The sequence below is a fragment of the Mastomys coucha genome, unplaced genomic scaffold (assembly GCF_008632895.1).
Source record: "Mastomys coucha isolate ucsf_1 unplaced genomic scaffold, UCSF_Mcou_1 pScaffold21, whole genome shotgun sequence".
Lineage (NCBI taxonomy): Eukaryota > Metazoa > Chordata > Mammalia > Rodentia > Muridae > Mastomys > Mastomys coucha.
In genome coordinates, this window is record NW_022196904.1 from 90,336,709 (window position 1) to 90,356,760 (window position 20,052).

General features: G+C 53.2%; 1 protein-coding gene across 8 annotated transcripts in view; it reads left to right on the top strand.

The window, feature by feature from the left end:
• Arap1 (ArfGAP with RhoGAP domain, ankyrin repeat and PH domain 1) overlaps window positions 1-20,052 on the top strand; it is a 64,645-nt gene that overhangs the window by 38,101 nt on the left and 6,492 nt on the right. For 5 of the 8 annotated variants that reach the window (XM_031387584.1, XM_031387583.1, XM_031387581.1 and 2 more), the window contains 26 exons: window positions 39-103; window positions 651-775; window positions 901-1,050; window positions 1,304-1,373; window positions 1,620-1,740; window positions 2,808-3,010; window positions 3,410-3,516; window positions 5,200-5,399; window positions 6,949-7,034; window positions 8,420-8,602; window positions 9,701-9,875; window positions 11,028-11,162; window positions 13,230-13,365; window positions 13,652-13,754; window positions 14,453-14,648; window positions 14,920-14,971; window positions 15,059-15,222; window positions 15,309-15,521; window positions 15,808-15,913; window positions 16,302-16,449; window positions 16,538-16,624; window positions 16,709-16,777; window positions 16,984-17,101; window positions 18,903-19,016; window positions 19,206-19,351; window positions 19,868-19,900. In XM_031387584.1, the coding sequence (XP_031243444.1) occupies window positions 39-103; window positions 651-775; window positions 901-1,050; window positions 1,304-1,373; window positions 1,620-1,740; window positions 2,808-3,010; window positions 3,410-3,516; window positions 5,200-5,399; window positions 6,949-7,034; window positions 8,420-8,602; window positions 9,701-9,875; window positions 11,028-11,162; window positions 13,230-13,365; window positions 13,652-13,754; window positions 14,453-14,648; window positions 14,920-14,971; window positions 15,059-15,222; window positions 15,309-15,521; window positions 15,808-15,913; window positions 16,302-16,449; window positions 16,538-16,624; window positions 16,709-16,777; window positions 16,984-17,101; window positions 18,903-19,016; window positions 19,206-19,351; window positions 19,868-19,900 (3,305 nt within the window). Of the gene's footprint in view, window positions 1-38; window positions 104-650; window positions 776-900; window positions 1,051-1,303; window positions 1,374-1,619; window positions 1,741-2,807; window positions 3,011-3,409; window positions 3,517-5,199; window positions 5,400-6,948; window positions 7,035-8,419; window positions 8,603-9,358; window positions 9,443-9,700; window positions 9,876-11,027; window positions 11,163-13,229; window positions 13,366-13,651; window positions 13,755-14,452; window positions 14,649-14,919; window positions 14,972-15,058; window positions 15,223-15,308; window positions 15,522-15,807; window positions 15,914-16,301; window positions 16,450-16,537; window positions 16,625-16,708; window positions 16,778-16,983; window positions 17,102-18,902; window positions 19,017-19,205; window positions 19,352-19,867; window positions 19,901-20,052 lie in introns of those variants that run through there. The other 3 variants (XM_031387586.1, XM_031387588.1, XM_031387589.1) reach the window with 2 other exon arrangements.

Genomic DNA, 20,052 nt, shown 5'->3' on the forward strand with positions numbered 1-20,052 from the left:
AGCTTCTGGCTTCTGAGCCACCCCCTCTCTTTTACCAGACGACTCTGACTATGATGATGTCCCAGAGGAGGGGCCAAGGGCCCCAGCCAGCGTGATGACCAAGGTAGGCAGGGCAAGGGCTTGGGGTTGCATTGGCTGCCTGGGTTGTGGTGGGAGGGCTGTTCATTGACCTTAGAGACCCCAGGGTCTCCTCCTCTAGCAGAGTGGATGCTTAACCTGCTTTACTGTCTGCCTTATAGGAGTCACCCTGGGGTCTGCAGCTCTGTGGTCTATGGCTTCTATTTCCAGGCTTGGGTGTTCTGGCTGGGTGTATGTAGTCTGTTGCTGTGTGTGTCTTGGAGTGGCTTCTCTTTCTCTGTCCTCATGTGACCTTCTCTTGAATGTATGTTGTGTCTCTCTAGCTCTGAGTCTTTCTTTGCTCTCCTTCCTGTCTGTCTTTCTCCCTGCCCTAGATCCATACTTGCCAATAGTTCTCCTGACCCTGTCACCCTGGTCACTGTGTGGTCTCAGCTGCTGGGGGAGGGGTGTGCAAACAGAAGTAAAAGTGCTGAGTTGTAGGTGGGGAGTAGAGTGGTGGGGGTGGCAGCTGGGGGTGGGGTCTGGGATTTGAGGGAAAAAAATGTGACACTGGGTGATCCTTGGGGGGCCAGGAGGAGACCCTACCAAGCCGAGTCCCACGGGCTGTGCGCGTGGCTAGTCTGCTGAGCGAGGGGGAGGAGCTATCTGGGGATGATACTGAGGATGAGGATGACCATGCCTATGAGGGTATCCCCAAGTGAGTATCCCCCATTGAGCTACCTTCCTCACCAAAGCCCAACCTAGCCCACCCTTCTACCCCAGTCCCAGCCTGAGCAAACCCTCAGCCTCCCTCCCTGCCTTCCTTCCCTTCTCTTGTCCTAGTGGCGGGTGGCCAGCCAGTGGTCTGAATCCACCCTTACACAGCCTGATCCCTGATCTTCCACTGCACTCCATGGATGAGTTGCCTGGGGGTTCCACCCCCATCACTTCTGTCATCAAGGCTGGCTGGCTGGACAAGAACCCACCACAGGGGTGAGTGAGACCTGCCAGCTCCTTCCAGTGTCTGCAGAGGGGGCAAGCCATACTCCAGGACACTGGTGTCATGGATCCAAAAATCAGAGCTTCCAAGATTGTTTGATTAATTTTCCCTCCCCACACACTGTAACCATCGGTAACCACTGAATGATCTTAACTGTGATAGGAAAGGGGGACTGGGTGGGATGGTGGGATGCCCCTCCCCTCCCCCATTCCCAGTCTTTGCTGAGCCCTGCCTCTGCCTGTTCAGGTCTTATATCTATCAGAAGCGATGGGTGAGACTGGATGCTGATTACCTTCGATACTTTGACAGTAACAAGGTGAGGGCTCCATCAGTCCTTCACTTGACCCTTGCTCCTACCTAGGCCTAGACTGAACCCCACACTGCTTCAGGCAGAGTCTTTAGTTGACCTTCATTGGGGATCCTGGTCTGTGAGGTTGAAGGTAGCGATGAGAGCCGGCACAAGGTCCACCTGCCGAAGATAGGCTTGCAACCATCATTTCAGCAGAGCTGGGCAAGGGGCTCTAAGGTTCCCATTCCGAAACGCAGCTCTTCTCTCCCCCAGGATGCCTACTCTAAGCGCTTTGTTCCTGTGGCCTGCATCTGCCGAGTAGCTCCTATTGGAGATCAGAAGTTTGAAGTGATCACAAACAATCGGACCTTTGCCTTCCGGGCAGAGAGCGATGGTAGGAGTTCAGGAGTGTATGTGTTTGTGTGAGTGTGTGTGTATGACTGTGTAAGTGTGAGTGTATGAGTGTGTGAGTATATGAATGTGTGAGTATGTGTGTGTAAGTGTATGTGAGTGTGTGAGTATGAATGTGTATGAGAGTGTATGAGTGTGAGTGTACATGAGTGTGTATAAATGTATATGAGTATGTGTAAGTGTATGTGTGTATGAGTGTGTAAGTGTGAGTGTATGAGTATGTGAGTATATGAGTGTGAGTGTATAAGTGTGTAAGTATATGTGAGTGTGAGTTTGAGTGTGTGTAAGTATATGTGAGTGTGAGTTTGAGTGTGTGTGAGTATGTGAGAGTGTGAGTGTATGAGTATGTGAGTATATGAGTGTGAGTGTATGTGTGTAAGTATATGTAAGTGTGAGTATGAATGTGTGAGTATGTGAAAGTGTATGTGTGTGAGTGTATGTGAGTGTGTATAAGTATATGTGAGTATGTGTAAGTGTATATGTGTATGAGTGTTTAAGTGTGAGTGTATGAGTTTGAGTGCATGTAAGTGTATGTGAGTGTGTATGAATGTGTATAAGTGTATGAGTGTGTGTGTGTGTAAGTGTGTGAGTGAGTGTGTGTTGTGAGTGTGTGTGTGTGTGTGTGTGTATGTGTGTGTGTGTGTGTGTGTGTGTGTAGGGGAGAAGCACCTGGAAGTTGGACCACATTGTGAAGAGTGGGAAGGGAACAGTATCCCAGGGAGGCATTCTCCCTGTATGGTGTCCAGGAGAAGAAAGGAGATACCGACCATAGCCAGGGCTCCCTTCCAGATACTCCTCAGCGCCACAGAGGCACACATCGGTGTGCACAAGGGATACAGTCTCCAACAGCTGGGGTGGTTTGCCCAGTGTAAGCCACACTAGGGGGCATTGTAAGCATTGTGGCATTGTAGCCTAGGTTGTCCAAGTCAGAGAAGTCTAGCGATGGGACAGGCCACATCAGTAGGATTCCTAGCAGAAGTGACTTCTGAGCAGCCTAGAGCCAGGAGGCCCCAGGGGCTGAATTCGCATGTTACCTTCACCCTTTTGCAGTGGAGCGGAATGAGTGGATGCAGGCCCTGCAGCAGGCGGTGGTTGAGCATCGAGCCCGTTTTCGGCTCTCTAGTGCTTCTGTGTTGGGAGTTCTAGGCACTGAGCAGCCTGACCGTGCTGGCAGCCTGGAGCTACGAGGCTTCAAGAATAAGCTTTATGTGGCTGTGGCTGGGGACAAAGTACAGCTCTATAAGAATCTGGAGGTATGAAGGGCTCTACCAGGCCACTGAGCTCCCCTGTCCCATACTCATTCCTGTCCCCTTACCTGTCCCGCTCCTGTCCATCTGGTCTCTCCTAGGACCTTAGCCCAGTACTCTCCCTTCCAGCCTTTCCTGTGCTGGGACAGCGTTTCCCCTCTTCCCTCCTGCCTGCCTGTGCCTCATCTCCATCCTGTCCCTGAACAGCACCCTCATGTCCTGCCCCACTCAGTTCCTACCTTCATCCCGGTTGCTCTAGTCCGGGCTGCTGTCCCAGCTCAGATTCCTGTCCTTCCTCCTTCCTAGGCTCTTTGTATTCCCTAGGGACCACTTTCCCTGTCCCTTGCCCTGCACATTAAGCCCTGCTGTCAGCCTTGCCTTCCTCCCTTCCTCCCCACCCATCAGGAGTTTCATCTGGGCATTGGTATCACCTTCATCGACATGAACGTAGGCAATGTCAAGGAAGTGGATCGGCGCAGCTTTGACCTCACTACCCCCTACCGCATCTTCAGGTGAGCCTCTGCTCCACTTTTGGCTCATGGGCATCCTCTTGGTATTTTTTTTTCTTTCCCTTCCAGCCCCACCCCATGGAGCAGGTGCATTGCTCACCTACCTGCCTTAGTCTGTCCGATGTCTTCATCCCTCTCCATTTGGCCAGCTCTGTTCTCTTTGGCCACCACATTGTTTATGAGGTGTCCCACCAGCACCTGCAACCCTCTGTGGCCTGGGACCCAGGGAACCTCTGTAGTACCACCCTTGCTACCCCTGACCCCGAGCCTGTGGGTTCTCCAGCAGAACCTGCTTATGCTCCAAGTATGTGTGCCTGTTGCCTCTTGGACATCTCTCCTATGGCCATTCTCTGCCTCATGTGACCTGCCACTGTCTACCTCCTTTGCACTCTGCCTTGCCTGTCTCCTCTCTGTGTCTTTCACCGTCCAGTCTCTCTGGTCTCTGTCACAGTACTCTGTGATTGCCAGTCTCGGGGCCTTAACTCTATCCATTCTTATAGCAGGGTAGTGACCTTTGACCTCAAGAGCTAAGTGGGTGCTTGTCCATCCTCCCACTTGAAATATCCTATGACATTGATGACATTGGCCCTTATGATTTTTTTTTTTTTTTTTTTTTTGGTTTTTCAAGACAGGGTTTCTCTGAGTAGACCTGGCTGTCCTGGAACTCACTCTGTAGACCAGGCTGGCCTCGAACTCAGAAATCCGCCCGCCTCTGGCTCCAAAATGCTGGGATTAAAGGCGTGCGCCACCAGCACCCGGCTCAGCCCTTATGGTTCTTTGCCATAATCCTTAGTGACCACAAAAGCTGCAGCCAGCCACTTTGGGGTTTCCCTTCCTGTCAGCTGCAGAAGCCACTGTGCTTCCTGGTTACTGTCATTGTCACCAACTTTAAGGAAGCCAATGGATGTTTGGCAGAAAGGGTCTCTACCACCTGGGCCTATGGGCTTACTGCAGTGGCGTGTGCGTGCTTGTTGCTGATCTGAGGCCCTGCCAGCTTTTGAGTTCCTCTACTGGCTGTCCTGATGGAGGCCATCTTCAGCCCCTCCCTCACTCATGACCGTTACCTCTTGGACACTCCTATGTGACTTGCAGTTGGCGATGACGGCAGCAGAGAAAGAGCCAGGGAAGCTTTGTAGGAAGGAAGACATTCTGCATTTGCTGTCTGGATGGAGCTTCCCACCTGAAGAGCAGAAGGCTGTGTTTTTTTTTTTTTTCTCTGTCAGTCTTTCTGCCTCTGCCGCCTGAGTGCTGTTAAAGGCATGTGCTACTACACTGGGTGTTAATGGACTTCTTTCTGGGATGCAGTAAAGAGGTTGAGGATGGAGATGGTGCACACCTCTTCAGTCCGTATAAACACTCGACTGGTGTCCCGCTGTCCTAAGGGCGCCCTGTGCCTGCTCTGCATCTCAGGCCTGTCCCTACCTGTCTCTCATCATCTCCTCTGTCAGTCTGCTCTCCTGTCCTCTGCCTGTGTGTCCTGCTGCCCCCTCTATCCTAAACACCTACCTGCTTCCTCACCTGCTTCAGCCTGTCTTCTCTGTTGCCACTTTCCAACTTCCCCCTTTCTCTCTCGTTTTTACGCTTCCTTCGTTTGTAGTTTCCCAGCAGTCCTAAGAGGGCACCTCCTCCCGACCCTCAAATCCTCCAAGCCCTTTCCCACCAGTTGCCCTACTTATGTGTCCCTAGCTTCTCGGCTGATTCAGAGTTAGAGAAGGAACAGTGGCTGGAGGCCATGCAGGGAGCCATCGCAGAGGCCCTATCTACCTCAGAGGTGGCTGAGCGCATCTGGGCTGCAGCCCCCAACAGGTTCTGTGCTGATTGTGGGGCCGCCCAGCCTGACTGGGCCTCCATCAATCTCTGCATTGTCATCTGCAAGCGCTGTGCAGGTGGGTATGTGTGCAGCAGGCTGGCCGTTGGTCTATTGGGCAGGTCCTGCAGCCCTTATATCTAACAGTGTTCCAGTATTATTGGCTATTTTCCTGGGAGTGAGCTTTGGTCCTCAGTTCATGGTTATACTCTCTCCACAGGGATGGGGACACACAAAGAGGGAAAAAGCATTTTTTTTTTCAGGGCTACCTGGCAAGTGATTGAGCTTAGATCAGAGCCTAGGCTGTTGGAATCTGATGTCCCTATCACGTCAGAACTATGCAGGAGGCAGGGCCCACCAGGGCTCTTTGTGCTGAGAGAGGAGCCAGTGTTTTGGGGATATAAGACAAGGAACCCAGGGATATGGTCAGTTCTGTGGGCCAGACTCTGGCTTATGGGCAGAAGCTGAGGTTGGAGACCCCATCCAGGTGGGGGAGAGCCTTCTAGGGTGGTCTGAAAGTTACATATGAAAGCCTCTACGATAACATGGCTGAGGAGGGTGGGAATGGAAAAACATGGGGCCCAAGGTACATTCATCTGTTGACTTGAGCACTAAGGGCCCAACATGTGCTGTCTGCTTATTGCATGCTGGGCATTGGACTATCTGAGAGCCAACAGTGTACAGGTGGTGGTTTTTCATGGCTGCAGGGGAGAGGTGGGATTTGATGTGGAATCCAGGAGAAAGGACAGATCCGAGCGAGTCACTGAGCTTGGGGAAGAACCCCTAGGCCTGTGGGACTCTAAGGTAGATGTCAGGCCCTGGGGCCATGAGGTCCGTGTGCAGACAAGTGACCAGATAAGGAAAGTGTCAGCTCACAGAGCTAACACAGGATGACTGTGGTTCTCTGTGGAAGATGGGTGCATAGATGCAGAGCCAGGGCTTGAGCCAGGCAATAGCAGGTGTTCCTTGGGTCCCTAGCTCCCTTCTCTTTCTCTGGGATCCCTCCTGGGACCCATGGCTGAGCAAGTTTCATCCTCTATCTCCAACCTTAGCCTTTCCTTTCATTCCACTGACCTTTATTAAATGCTTGTTTATTCCGGGCACTGAGGACGAAATCTAAAGCCAGGTGGTCAGGATACTATTCTTATGCAGTTTCATTGCAATGGGAACAGCAAAAAACACAGGAGCCAATCAAAATGGAATGACAAGAGGCAGGAAGAGAAGGTGCTATTTGTTTGGGACATCATCTTTGAGGAGGTGACTTGTCAGCTGAGACCTGAATGACAGGAAGGCGTGGCCAAGGAGCGGGGGAGGTCGGGAAGAGAGTTGAGGCAGGAAGTTGAAGATGACAGGGGAGAGATAAGGCATTTATATCTATACTGGGACAGCTGACGTGGAGCAGGGATTGGCATGTCAAAACAGTCTCTTGGTACGAAAGGTGGCCGGGAGAGTCTGCCATGGCTGGAGGGCAGCCTGGTGCATAGGGAATAATGTGACCCGATTCGGGAGCCATGCAGAAATGGAGCTGCCGGCTAGCTCCAGGCCTGCCTGAGGAGGAGTAGGGATGAGTAGTAGGGAGGGCTCACAAGGAAGGCTGTACCAGAGTAACTGTAACTGCTTCATCTCAGGGGAGCACCGTGGCCTGGGTGCAGGAGTGTCCAAGGTGCGGAGCCTGAAGATGGACAGGAAGGTGTGGACAGAAACACTCATCCAGGTGAGCGTGCTGTGTGGATCGTCCATACTTGGGGTTGGGGTTGCCTCTCTCAGCTGCTGCCCTTCCCCCCCACCCCCCGCAGCCCCCAACTCACTGGCTTCAGAACTTTGGAGCTGGAGGAGCTCTGTGATAAGCTAGTTGGTGGGGATTTTGGAAAAGCCTGTTTTTAGCAATGTCAGCAAACTGGTCAGGGTACTAAGAATGTTTTTACAGTTTTAAAGGGTTGTAAAAAAAAAAGAGGTTTGACAGATTGTATATGTTCCATAAAACCTAAACTACTTATTATTTGACCTTTTAGAGAATTGCTGGCCCCTGATATAGTTCAGCTGTTGCCCTGATGTGGAAACTGAAGCCCCGGATTGGGGTGTAATGTGCCTGATGTTACCTAGCCCCTGCATATTACCACCCAGCCTGCTGCTTTCCACCCCATGTCCTAGCCTGGCTGGGGTTTCACCACTGTGCACACGACTCAGAGCCTCTGAGTTTTCACTGTGCCTGAATTCGTGTGCACAGGGTATATAATGCATGACTTGAGGCACAGATATGTACATCTGTTTATACCTATGCTTTAAACTTCTCTGGTGCCCATGTGTGATTGTTGTTATGGGGAACCCGTAGCAGGAGGCCAGACCAAGGGACCTGCCACCCAGGGCCTTGCTGCTAAGTTGAGAACTTCATAGCATATCCAGTTCATTTGCCCACACTGTATTCAATATACCACTGCTGAGAACACTTCTTTTGTTAATGAATTGTCTTTTAGAACAATCCTGAGTTACAATAAGAATACCCAGGATATGGTTGAGAATATTGAGGCTTAGGCCCAGGGAGGAAAACAAAACAAAGCAAAACAAAACCAACTCTGATTGGGTCTCTAGTGGCAGGGAAAGTTTCTGCTTTGTCCTCTGCTGAGACTCCAGCTCTCTAAATGAGTGGGTGGGGAGCCCAGGAAATGCCTGTGATAGCTTGTCAGAAGGGAACAGTGAGCTTGCCCTTAATGCTGCCCACCCCCTACCTCCTAGAAACTAACACCCCTCTCTCATCCAGAGAGGAATGTTAGGAACAGATAGACCCCAAATCCCTGCCTAGCCTATTGGCTGACAGGTTAGACACCACCCCTCACTGGGACAGCCTCAGGAAGGCAGAGTTCCAGATGTGGGGCTGGGTAAGACAACAGGGAAGGTCCCAGAGATCAGGCCTCAAACATTCACCTATCAGCCTGGCGGAGACAATCTGGGCTCAGAGCCCAGGCCTTGAGCAAGAGTACTGTGGCCACCAGCAGATCCAGGTGCTCCTGACCTCCCCTTGGGAAAAATGGATGTGTGGACCGTCTGTCTCATGACGACTTCTCGTCAGCTGCCCCTCTCACCTCTTGCCTATACCCACAGCTCTTCTTACAGCTGGGCAATGGCCCTGGGAACCACTTCTGGGCTGCCAACGTACCTCCTAGTGAGGCCCTGGAGCCGAGCAGCAGCCCCGGTGCCAGGCGGTATCACCTGGAGGCCAAGTACAGAGAGGGCAAGTACCGCCGTTACCACCCACTCTTTGGCAACCAAGAGGAGCTGGACAAGGTCAGCACACGGAACCTCTGGGATTCTTGAGCCTTCCTGTCCCTGCATTATCCCTTGAATTCATCCCTTTCTTTCTGTGGCCTCATTCCTCTCTCTCAACCCATCTCTTCCATCTGCTTAGAACGCTGTGCACATGTGGGGAGATTGAGGCCCAGAGGGCAAGTAGGGCCTGCCCAAGGAAAGCTGGAACAATGTAGGGAGGAGTCAGACTTGGTTCTTGGTCCAGGGCCATGTCTTCAGCATCTGGCTGCCTCCTCCTGATTCCTCTGTCTCCCGCACCCTGTCCTGTTCTTTCAGAATACTGCCAAAGGAGTGAACTTGGTGGGGATGCTATTTCCTGTCAGGCTCATGAAAAACAGCTGGACCGCTCTGACCCACCCCATCCACACCCCATTCTAGATGAGGCCCCATATGGGCCCCAGGCCTCAGAAGATTGGTAGCCAAGTCTTAGACCCTGATCTGGCTCAGACCGCTTGCTTAGAGGCAGCAGGGTAGCATCTGTAACCTGTGGGCGGCCCTCAGCTCCTCCTCTAAGCAGCCCTATCCAGGCAGGCTGAGTCTAGCCCCAGAGTTCTGTAGAAACCAGGCCTCCACCTCCCCAGGACCCAGGCGTCCAGCCCCCAGTTCAGCCCAGCCCAGTCTGGCCTAAAAGCCAGAAGGGTGGTGGCTCCCATTGGTCGGGAGGGCTGGGCCGGCAGTGAGGAATTCAAATGTGGGAGGAATTAACTACAACCCTTCAGCCCCTCCCTCTGCCCCTGCTACAAGGCAGAGGGAGCCTGAGATCCTCCAACGGCTGGCTCCTTGTGCCCTGACCAGCAGCTGTGCCCTAGGACCCACAGGGTGAGGGCCTGTGGCTAGGACCCCAGCCTCAGCTGGGTAGCCTCTGCCCAGCCTCCCTGGCTTGCCCTCCCTTCTTCTTTTTCTGACTTTTTTTTTTGCATGCCTTTCTTTTCTCCTCTTCTGGCTTCTTTAAGCCCTGGTCTCTTTCAGTCTGAGGATGGTCCCTACAGGCTTGAGTGACTCCTTCCCCTTCCCTCCTCCCACCCCTACCCCTCCACCTCCCACAGTTTTGTGGATTGATCTCCCCCTCTCCTCTAGGCCCTGTGTGCTGCAGTTACTACCACTGACCTGGCTGAGACCCAGGCACTCCTGGGCTGTGGGGCTGGGGTCAGCTGCTTCTCAGGGGATCCAGCAGCTCCCACACCCCTGGCTCTTGCTGAGCAGGCTGGACAGACTCTGCAGATGGAGTTTCTACGAAATAACCAGAGCACAGGTGAGCGATTGGTGGCTCTGCCCCACTCTGTAGTTGGAGGTCCCTGATGGCTGGGTCTGGTCTTTTGGAGAGTTTTATAGGGGGTGTCAACAGGAACCATGAACCAGCTGAGAACCTGGATTTGTAGGCCACTCTCAAGCTGTGATTGAAGTTCCTTGGTGGTCCCTGGGGTAGCAGCATGGTACTTGGGGCATGCTTAGGTTATGGGTCGGTGTCTTTGTGTGAGTGGCCTTTTGTGTCTGTATGTCTGTGGCTGTTGCGTGCTCTGTCCTGACTTAAATGTGGGTTCCTAGCCGAGCTCTCTGCTCCAGGAAGACCCTCGGAGCTGCCTAGGTTCTCTTTCCTCGCATTGGCAGTGTTAAGGCTTTGGAGTTTGTGTATGTGTAGTGGGTCTATGTTGCTGTGGAGAAGGGTGTTGCCATGTGTGTGTGTGAACTACACGGCAGCCTTGTCATCTGTTTGCTCAGTCTGGGTGGAGTTCCATCATAGACCTGGGTTGGGTCCCATTTGGCTCCAATTCTTGGGGTGGGTGAGGAGGGGGTCGCTAGGGTGAATGCGTTGGTTATAGCCTAGGCTGGGTCCCTTGAGGCCACATCCTAAGGCTGAGGGTGGGGCTCAGCGGCTGGGGCTCTGGGCCTTGGGCCATAGGTGGGTGGGGTGTGCTGGGCTGGAGAGAACCCAGGTGTCTAGGGAGGTGCCAGAGACCACCCAGCTGGCTTGGACTACGGGGCAGGACCCCTCGGTGCTGAGCACTGGATCCAGCCTCTTTACTGGGCTTTGTGCTATCTGGGACAAACCTCTCTCTAGGGACTATTATTGAGTTGGCCCAGAGCCCCCCTCATTCTAGCATGCTTGGCTCTATGCCTCCAACAGGGACTGTGGGGTGGGCTTGGGAGTCATGGAGCCTTCCTGAGATGGGTAGGGCTGGAGCCTGGCCCTGAGAATGGAGTGACATTCCCATTGGTGGGCAGAGGTTGAGATGTGGCTTTTCAAAACCCTGAAGGTAGCGGTAGGAGCCTGAGGGTGCTGGTAGGGAGCTGAAGAAACAGGGCTGTGACCATGAGCCTAGGCACTTTGTCCCAGAGAGGCATCTGGAGAGGGCACCTCCTAGGCACCAGTATGACCACTACCATTCTTTCTTCCACTCCAAAGAGGTCCCTCGGTTGGACTCAGTGAAACCCTTTGAAAAGCACTACTCCGTTACCCTGCCAACTGTGAGCCACAGTGGCTTCCTATACAAAACTGCTTCTGCCGGCAAGCCTCTGCAGGACCGCCGTGCCCGGGAAGGTGAGTACAGCATCTTACCCATCCAGGCCTATGGCGTGTGTCAGCCCGGCTGCAGGACCAGCAGACTAGGGCTGGTCTTGCTGGTGGACCTGAAGGTGCCAAGTGGACTCTGGCAGAGCCACCTGGAAAGTCTTAGAATAAGGCCTCCTGTATACAGTGAGTGCTTGAGAAATGGGCTGGTTGGGGTGGGGGATGGGTATGGCAGGCAGGCACTGCAGGGAGAGCCTGAAGTCCTTATGGAGCCCCTGGTGGGTGTGGCCTTGTGCTGGGCGGCTGGCATATTCCAGATGTGGATGGGAGGCAGTCTGAGGACTCGAACTTGAACGCCATCCTTCTCAGATCTCGGCTGCCTTCTGTTTACTCCCTGACTCCAAGTTCAGCCTACAGTACTTACACATCACCCAAGAGCTACCTACCCTCCTATGGCGCAGACTTCCCTCCCTGGATTCTGCCCCAGATCTGTGATTTCCGTGCTTTGTCACACAAGCCAGACTTACACCCCCACCAGGCATCTGCATGTGCTGCTCTCTGCCCCAAATGCTTTTCCTAAATATCCCTTAAAGCATCATGTCTTCAGGAATATCATGTCTTTCTGAGCCACTCGATACTGTGCCCCATGTCAGCCCCAATACCATTTTTCCTCCTACTGTTCCATCCGATTTTTAGTCTTATTTTTCCCTCCAAGACAAAGTCTTTTTGCTACCCAGAGCCTGGCATTGAATTCCTAGGCCCAAGTTTCCACCTTGTCTCAGCCTTTCCAAGCAGCGGAAATACCTGGCTCAGTCCCTTATTGTGTACCTCTGCATACATGGTACTGTTGTAGCCCTAGCACCTGGGGAACGCTGGTACCCACTGGTAACTTACCATACACCTGCAGAGTGAAGAAGACCTCAGCAGGCTAGTGTGCTTCTCAGAGCACAGGCTTGGAGTCACATTGTTCTCAGAAGGCAGGTGTCAGGCTACATAGCCAGGATGAGGAGCAGCGTACTGGGGGAGCTTGTGCCCACTGCTTACAGCCTTTCTCAGAACCCCTTCTTGGAGTGCCCCATATAAAGACCTCTGCCTCCCAGATGGTGTGACCCTCTGCAGCTCCTGGTCAGTTCCCTCTGCCTGAAGATGTCTTTTATGTAACATCCCTGAGTCATCCTTTTCACCCTGAGTGCCAGGAAGCTCTGAGCCACTGTGAGGCTAGTGCCACACGCTACAGTCGCCTGCCTGGCTTTGGTGCTCTGCTCTCTTACCTTTCATGGTCCAGATGCCCATTTCTGTTCTTCTGGGCATCTTGTGCATCTTCAGAGCCATTGTAGGAGGAACCAGACTACAGAATGAGGAATGTATCTGGCAAAGGAGATGGGGCACAGGGTGGGCCCATGTCTTAGGGTTTTACTGCTGTGAACAGACACCATGACCAAGGCAACTTTTATAAGGACAATGTTTAATTGGGGCTGGCTTACAGGTTCAGAGATTCAGTCCATTATCATCAAGGTGGGATCATGGCAGCATCCAGGCAGGCCTGGTACAGGAGGAGCTGAGAGTTCTACATCTTCATCTGAAGGCTGCTAGCAGAATACTGACTTCCAGGCAGCCAGGATGAGGGTCTCAAAGCCCACGCTCACAGTGACACACCTAGTCCAACAAGGCCACACCTCCTAATAGTGCCACTCCCTGAGTTGAACATATACAAACCATCACAGCTCCCAAGGCTTCCTATGCAATTGGAGCTGTACATAGAAGGAACAGCATGAGCAGAAGCTAGGAGTAGCCGAAGAAACAGACAGAGGCAGACCTAGGCTGAGAGACACAGGTTTCCCTGAAGATTGGGGACAGTGTAGCATCTAACATTTAAAGAGAAGTGGGATCAAGACTCCATCATTCTTGGCCTTCAGTCATATAGGCTATATGGGGGAGTTGGGGACTAGGTGTAGAGGGCTGGGGGATACTCAGGCAAGTGGTGAGTTAGCATGAAGTTATAGGTTTGGTTGGAGTAGAGACCCAGGGAAAAGGCAGGAATGCTTTTCAGCCAGCCTGGGGCTTTCTTCATGGTTCCTCTGTCTAACTTCTCCACAGAGTTCAGCCGGCGCTGGTGTGTCCTGAGTGATGGGGTCCTGAGCTACTATGAGAATGAACGGGCTGTGACACCCAATGGGGAGATCCGGGCCAGCGAGATTGTATGCCTAGCAGTTTCCCCTCTGGACACCCATGGGTGAGAACCCCTGGCTAAAACCACAAATTACCAGTGCTAGGAAGTCCAATGTCTGATTGAGGAGACAGGGACATAGGCCCAGAGAAGGACAGGACCTTCTCAGGTCCACACAACAAAGAGGCTGTAAACATTGACCTTATCTCATGAAGCTGTAGCCCAAGGATGTTTGTCCACCTCTTGGGGGTCAGGGCAAGGGTACTGACAAGGGCAAGGAGTAGAGAGTACTAGTTAATGGGGGAGGGCGGGGTTGTGCTAGATGAGTGAATCCTGGTTTGTGTATTTGCAGCTTTGAGCACACCTTTGAGGTGTACACAGAGGGAGAACGGCTGTACCTGTTTGGTCTGGAGAATGCAGACCTGGCTCACGAGTGGGTCAAGTGCATTGCCAAGGTGGGCCTGGGTTAGCAGGGCAGGCGTGTGATAGAGGAAGGGTGGGCCCTCTGGCTGAACCCCATGAGCCCCAGCTCTTCTATCTCTGATGGAGAAAGAGCTAGGTGTGGGTATGACAGACTCAGGACAGACCTCTCGGGTCAAGGGCAGCATAGATTACAGCCCTCTAGTGCCTAATGGATATTTGCTATGAGGAGCATGCTTTGGGGTCATCGTTTGCAGGCGTGCAATTAGACTAGAGGGGAAGGCAGGGAGGATACAGAGGAGAGGTCTGCCTTAGAGATGAGAGCCAAGAGCCCTCTTGTGCCTTGAGATCCTGGGGCTTCATTCCTCATTAGCTCATTTGATGAGCCCTCTATGCCTTCTGAGGATCAGTGCCCAGGGCCCAGAGGACCTGGGTGTACCAGTCCTCTGATGTTCCTGTGGGAATGGGACAGACAGACTGAGTCCAGATGCTATGGTATGTCCAATGCTGTAACATATGGCTAAGTACATGGACACTTGAGAACACAGAGAAGGACACATCCAAATGGGTATAAAGAACATGATCTCAAAGTCCTGTCACTGTGCTATGTTCTGCCTTGGGGAGGAGGAAGTAGTTAGAAGGAAAAGAGCCCTTGCTCACAGGGCCAGAAGCTTGGGTGTCTCTAGCAGGCTATGCTGTGCTTACATTCTCTCTCCACTGTTTCCCCAACTAGGCATTTGTGCCTCCCCTGGCTGAGGACCTGCTAGCCCGGGACTTTGAACGTCTTGGCCGCCTACCCTGTAAAGCTGGCCTGAGCCTTCAGCAGGCCCAAGAAGGCTGGTTTGCCTTGACTGGCTCTGAGCTCCGCGCTGTCTTCCCAGAGGGGCCCTGGGAAGAGCCGCTGCAGCTCCGGAGACTGCAAGAGCTTTGTATGTGAATCTTTGCTTGCTTCCCCAATCTCTAGGACCCCTTGTCCTAGACCCCCGCCCCTAGCCCTTGTCTGGAAGTCTGAATTCTATAATGGCCTAACCAGATGATCTAGCCTGCCCTTCATATCCTCTCCTGTCCTTGGAGTCCTTCTCAAGCAGCCCTTTAATTTGGTGGGTGGAATCCAAGGGTGAGACCCAGAGGGCCCCAGGAGGGAGCAGTTTATGGGTCATAAACAAGGCCTGGGCCTCACCCTGACTGGCTCCTCCGTAGCTATTCAAGGAGACAGCGAGAACCAAGTGCTGGTGCTGGTGGAGCGGAGGAGGTGAGCCTTGGCTTCCCTGAGGAGAAGCCTGAGGGCAGGTGGGGATACAGGGACAGGCAGGTGGGACAGTGACTATCTCTGGTCCAGGACACTGTACATCCAGGGTGAGCGGCGGCTGGACTTCATGGCTTGGCTAGGGGCCATCCAGAAAGCAGCAGCCAGCTTAGGAGACACACTATCAGAGCAACAGCTTGGGGACTCGGACATCCCAGTGATTGTATACCGCTGTGTGGACTACATCACGCAGTGTGGTGAGCCCAGCCACCCCGCTTCTCTAGTGATACCCAGCCCCCAGTGCCCAGGATCTCTCTAAAAAGTGGTATAACTCCCTCTCCAGGCTTGACCTCAGAGGGTATCTATCGAAAGTGTGGTCAGACCTCTAAGACTCAGAGACTGCTGGACAGCCTACGGCAGGACGCACGCTCTGTGCACCTAAAGGAGGGGGAACAGCACGTGGATGATGTCTCCTCTGCACTCAAACGCTTCCTCAGGGACTTGCCTGATGGGCTCTTCACTCGTGCTCAGCGCCTGGCCTGGCTGGAGGCCTCTGGTGGGTCCTACTGCCTGCATCCAGCCTTGTCCAGCCTACCTACCTCAAGATGTCTCCATCACACCCTGGACAAGGCTTGCCCCAGCTCCTCCGCCTACTCTGCATCTGGGTCCTCTAGTCACTCTATAGAGAGGGAGTTGCTCAGAGTTGGAGAGTGGAGCACTCCCTGTCCCTGCTAGGTGCCTATGAACGATGTCTCCGTCATGAGAAGCAAAGCTGCTGGAAGGGGGCATTGGTGGCTAGTTTCTAACCCAGTCCATCTCCTCCTCTCCCTCCCGCCCCCCAGAGATCGAGGATGAGGAAGAAAAGATCTCCAGGTACCGAGAACTTTTGGTGCATCTGCCCCCTGTCAACCGGGCCACTGTGAAGGCCCTTATCAGCCATCTGTACTGGTGAGAGCCATGCCAGTGTGAGGCTCTGGGGAGATGGGTGGGAAAGGTTCTTATACTCCCAACCTGGCTCACTGCCCTCTCCTGGGAAGCAGGTGGGCCTGGGGAATCACCCAATGACTGCCCTGATCTTAGATGTTGTATCTTAGCTTACACCCTTCAGGATAAAGGAAGAAAGGGTATTTGTCAGTTTTGGGCCAGGTTACTGAGGCCAAATCTGGCTCCCCAGCTTACCTGGATGTGAAATGTAACCCTTTCACCCCTTAAGTACTGTCTACCTTGTTCTCTTTGAACTCAGTCCCTTGGCCAGGCTTGTGCCTGATGGGAACTGGGAAGGTGGCTGGGAAACGCTGGGCCAGGGTCTTTAATGATCAGTTGCCTGTCTTTCCAGTGTACAGTGCTTCTCAGACACAAACCAAATGAACACACACAACCTGGCTATTGTATTCGGGCCTACACTCTTTCAGACAGATGGGCAGGACTACAAGGCCGGCAAGGTGGTGGAAGACCTCATCAGCCACTACGTGGTGGTGTTCAGTGTGCGTCCCAGCTGGGATTGGAGGCAAAGGGAGGTTTGGTCAAGGCTAAGCCACTCAGATGGTAGTGACATCTGCCCCTCATCCCCAGGTGGATGAGGAGGAGCTGAGGAAGCAGAGGGAGGAAGTCACAGCCATCGTGAAGATGCGAGTGGCTGGCACTGCCAGTGGGACCCAGGTACCCGCCAGGGTTTGGGGGAAGCTTGGGCTGGTTGCCAGCTCTGCTCCCCAGACCTCTAGCTGAGCCCCATCTCTCCTGCAGCATGCTGGAGACTTCATCTGCACTGTGTACCTGGAGGAGAAGAAGGTGGAGACTGAACAGCATGTTAAGGTAGGGGCAGTTGAGCCAGGCTGTGCCAGGGCAGACATAGCTAGTCACTTAGAGATGTGTGACGATCTCCAAAGACATCCCTCTTTACATCTTGGGGCTCAGAGGACCCGATGAGGAATGGGTTTGGGGACCGAATTGCAGGAGATTGTGATCAAACAGAAGCTGGTGATCCATTTGAGACTGGCTGATCTTCTGCATCTGTGCAGATCCCAGCATCCATGACAGCTGAGGAGCTTACTCTGGAGATCCTCGACCGCCGCAATGTGAGCATCAGGGAAAAGGACTACTGGACTTGCTTTGAGGTCAATGAGAAGGAGGAGGCAGGTGAGTGGCCATGGAGTGCCTTTAGTTCAACCTTCATTTCTCCTGCTCCCTGAAGTTTGGGAGCTAGAGGTGCTAGATGACACTTTTTGCTGGCACATGGATGAAAATTGTGGTCTCTTTGCTGGGGGTGACTGGCAGTTAGCAGGTCCCAGTGACGGTGCCACCCATGATGATGCTTTCCCAGGTGTCAGAGTGGTGACAGGATTGTAGGGTGACACTGTTGGGGTGAAGAGGATGGTGGATGGTGATCAAGCAGGTGGCTGTGATGGGGGAGCCTGACTGTGGTGGTGAGTGGCCAGTTGGAGCCTTTTATGGTGAAGGGAGCCATGTTGAGATGAGAGGTGGGGGTGTTGCTGATGCAAGTGTCAGCTGTTTTTGTTGCATGGCAGTTGCTAGGCTGAGGCCCCAGGCAGTAGTTAGTCTAGTAAGAGACAGAATTGTTAATACTATGATCACTGTTAAGAAATAGACAACTCCCATGGTGTTACCTAACTGCCTTAAAGGAAAGATCCATGATGTGGAACAAGGGGTCCCCGAAGCAACCCAGTCTGTGGCAGATCCAGGCTGTTGGCAGAGCCTATGATGTGGTTCTGGGTTCTGCCTCTTCTCTTGGGCTGTCCAGATACCAACAGTACACTGGCTGAGAGAGGACAGGGTGAAATCCAGAACAGGTGGGGTCTGCAGTCTGCCTCTTCCCTTCAGAGTGTCAGACTCCAAGTCTGGGACGAGCAGAATGTTGGCCTGGTTGGGAATGGGGCTGAGAGATTCTTTGAAGATTTTAGTGTTAAGGCCTTCTCCGACGATCTTTAGTGAAGCAGCCCTCTAAGATGATCTTAGCTTGTTTGTATATCTTTATTGGGGGTGCATTTGAACTTTATTTGGGGTAAACCAAGGGTTATATAGTTTTTGGGGTGAGAATATCCAGGGTGAGAAAAAGTCACTGGCTGAAAGTTAAGATACTGAGATGCCTCATTAGCTTGGAGAGGTGGTCCGGGTGCTGCTATGGGACTGGCTGACTGCCTGTGACCGCCTGATTAGGGGTCACTTGGTTACATGTTCTGAGGCAGGCATGAAAGCAGGGAAGGAGTTAGACGGTCTCAGGATGAGATTCTAATATCAGTTTTTGAGATTTCCGGGGTTTGGACATGCTCAGCCTCATCGCTCCATGCCAGTTCCTCTGGTGACATGGTCCACATGACTGCCCTACACTATGACAGGGCTGATGACTTTGGAGTGCCTTAGCCTGCTGTGAGGAATAGTAAGGGCTACTTGGTAAAGACAGGACAAGTGCTCCCAGAAACAAGACCAGTTCCACCACCAGGCTGGGCCTTCCAAGAGGAAACCCAGGGTGGGACCGAAGGTGGAGTCAGCCGCCCAGGGCCTGGTAGGACCCTCAGAGCCATCAGAGGGCTAGTAACAGGACTTTGAGAAGGTGCAATTTGCTACTAGATTGGGAGAGCTTGACTGGAAGTTAGAGTACATGCTAGAGGCCAGACTGTGCAGGACAAGTGCAAAGGGACATACATACCAGATTTGACCCAAGAGAGTAGAAGGAAGTGGAATATTTCTGATCTGAGCTGAGGCAGTGCTTACTGGGGACACACGGTGACGATACAGACTTAGTTTTGGCTCTGAGTAGGTATGACAAGTCAGAAGCTAGCTTATAGGAAGGGTGATCCTAATTGTGGTATGTCATGATGCTAGTGGATGCCAAGCCATGTAGGTGATGTGTGCCCGTTTGCTTGCCCTTGGTGGTACATAGCAGTATGGACCCAGTGACAGTGGTATGGCCTCTCCACAGAACGCCCGCTGCACTTTTCGGAGAAGGTGCTGCCCATTGTGCATGGGCTGGGCATAGACAGCCATCTGGTGGTGAAGAAGTACCAGTCTATGGAGGCTATGCTGTTGTACTTGGGTAAGTGCAGGGGATGTGGGGTGGATGGGTACCTCTATCTAGAAGCAGGGTGGGACCTGGTGGCACCAGGGCAGAGCAGGGCAGATGGAGGAAATTGGGGACTTCCATGGGGAGGCTGGGACACGAGGTGGGGCACTGGAGTCAGTAGGTGGGGCGGTGTAGCCCGTGCCCACTGTGATCCTCCCCTAGCCAGCCGTGTGGGTGACACCAAGCATGGTATGATGAAGTTCCGTGAAGACCGCAGCCTCCTGGGTCTGGGTCTGCCTTCAGGTGGCTTCCACGATCGCTACTTCATTCTCAACAGCAGCTGCCTAAGGCTCTACAAGGAGGTCCGGGTAAGCCCTCTGATGGACACTTGGATCCCATATGTGCTCAGACACTCTTACACGAGCATCATCCTTGGTCTGCAGGAGCGCGGTCCCTATCTGAGGGTCTCGGCAGCACAATGGCTGATGATAACTTTATATTCTCCTTCTGTGACCCGAAGTAGCTACTCCAAGCCTCTATCCACATGAGGCCTTACAATGAATAAGATTACCAGGACATCATACACATGCTCCCATGTTTCCCTGTACCTGTGTGGTTTATCACACTCTCAAAAATGTGCCTGTTCCATGGCAGCCATCCTGAGCTGGGTCCAAGCCTGCTGTCCCTTCCTAGGACACAGCCCCTCCCCACCCCCCACCGGCCTACTCTACACCCATGCCGAGTGGTCTCCTAGAGCAGACTCCTTGGCACCCCATTCTTCTGCGCACAGATACCCTGCCATCCCCCTCTCCCCTTGCTACACAATCTGTCCTGGCTCTAGACTGGGATGACGCCCTCCATAACCCTGCTCCTCTATCAAACAGAGCCAGAGGCCGTGGAGCGGGGCCCCTGAGACCGTGAGTAGCTGTGGGCCAGCCGCCTTACCTTACACTACCTGGGGCCTGGCGAGCAGGGCTGAGCTTGAGGACAACATCAGGGCTCCCAGTTCTCTCCAGGCATGGCTCCCTGTCTTCTTACCAAGTCACTAGCCCCTACCCTGACCCCCACA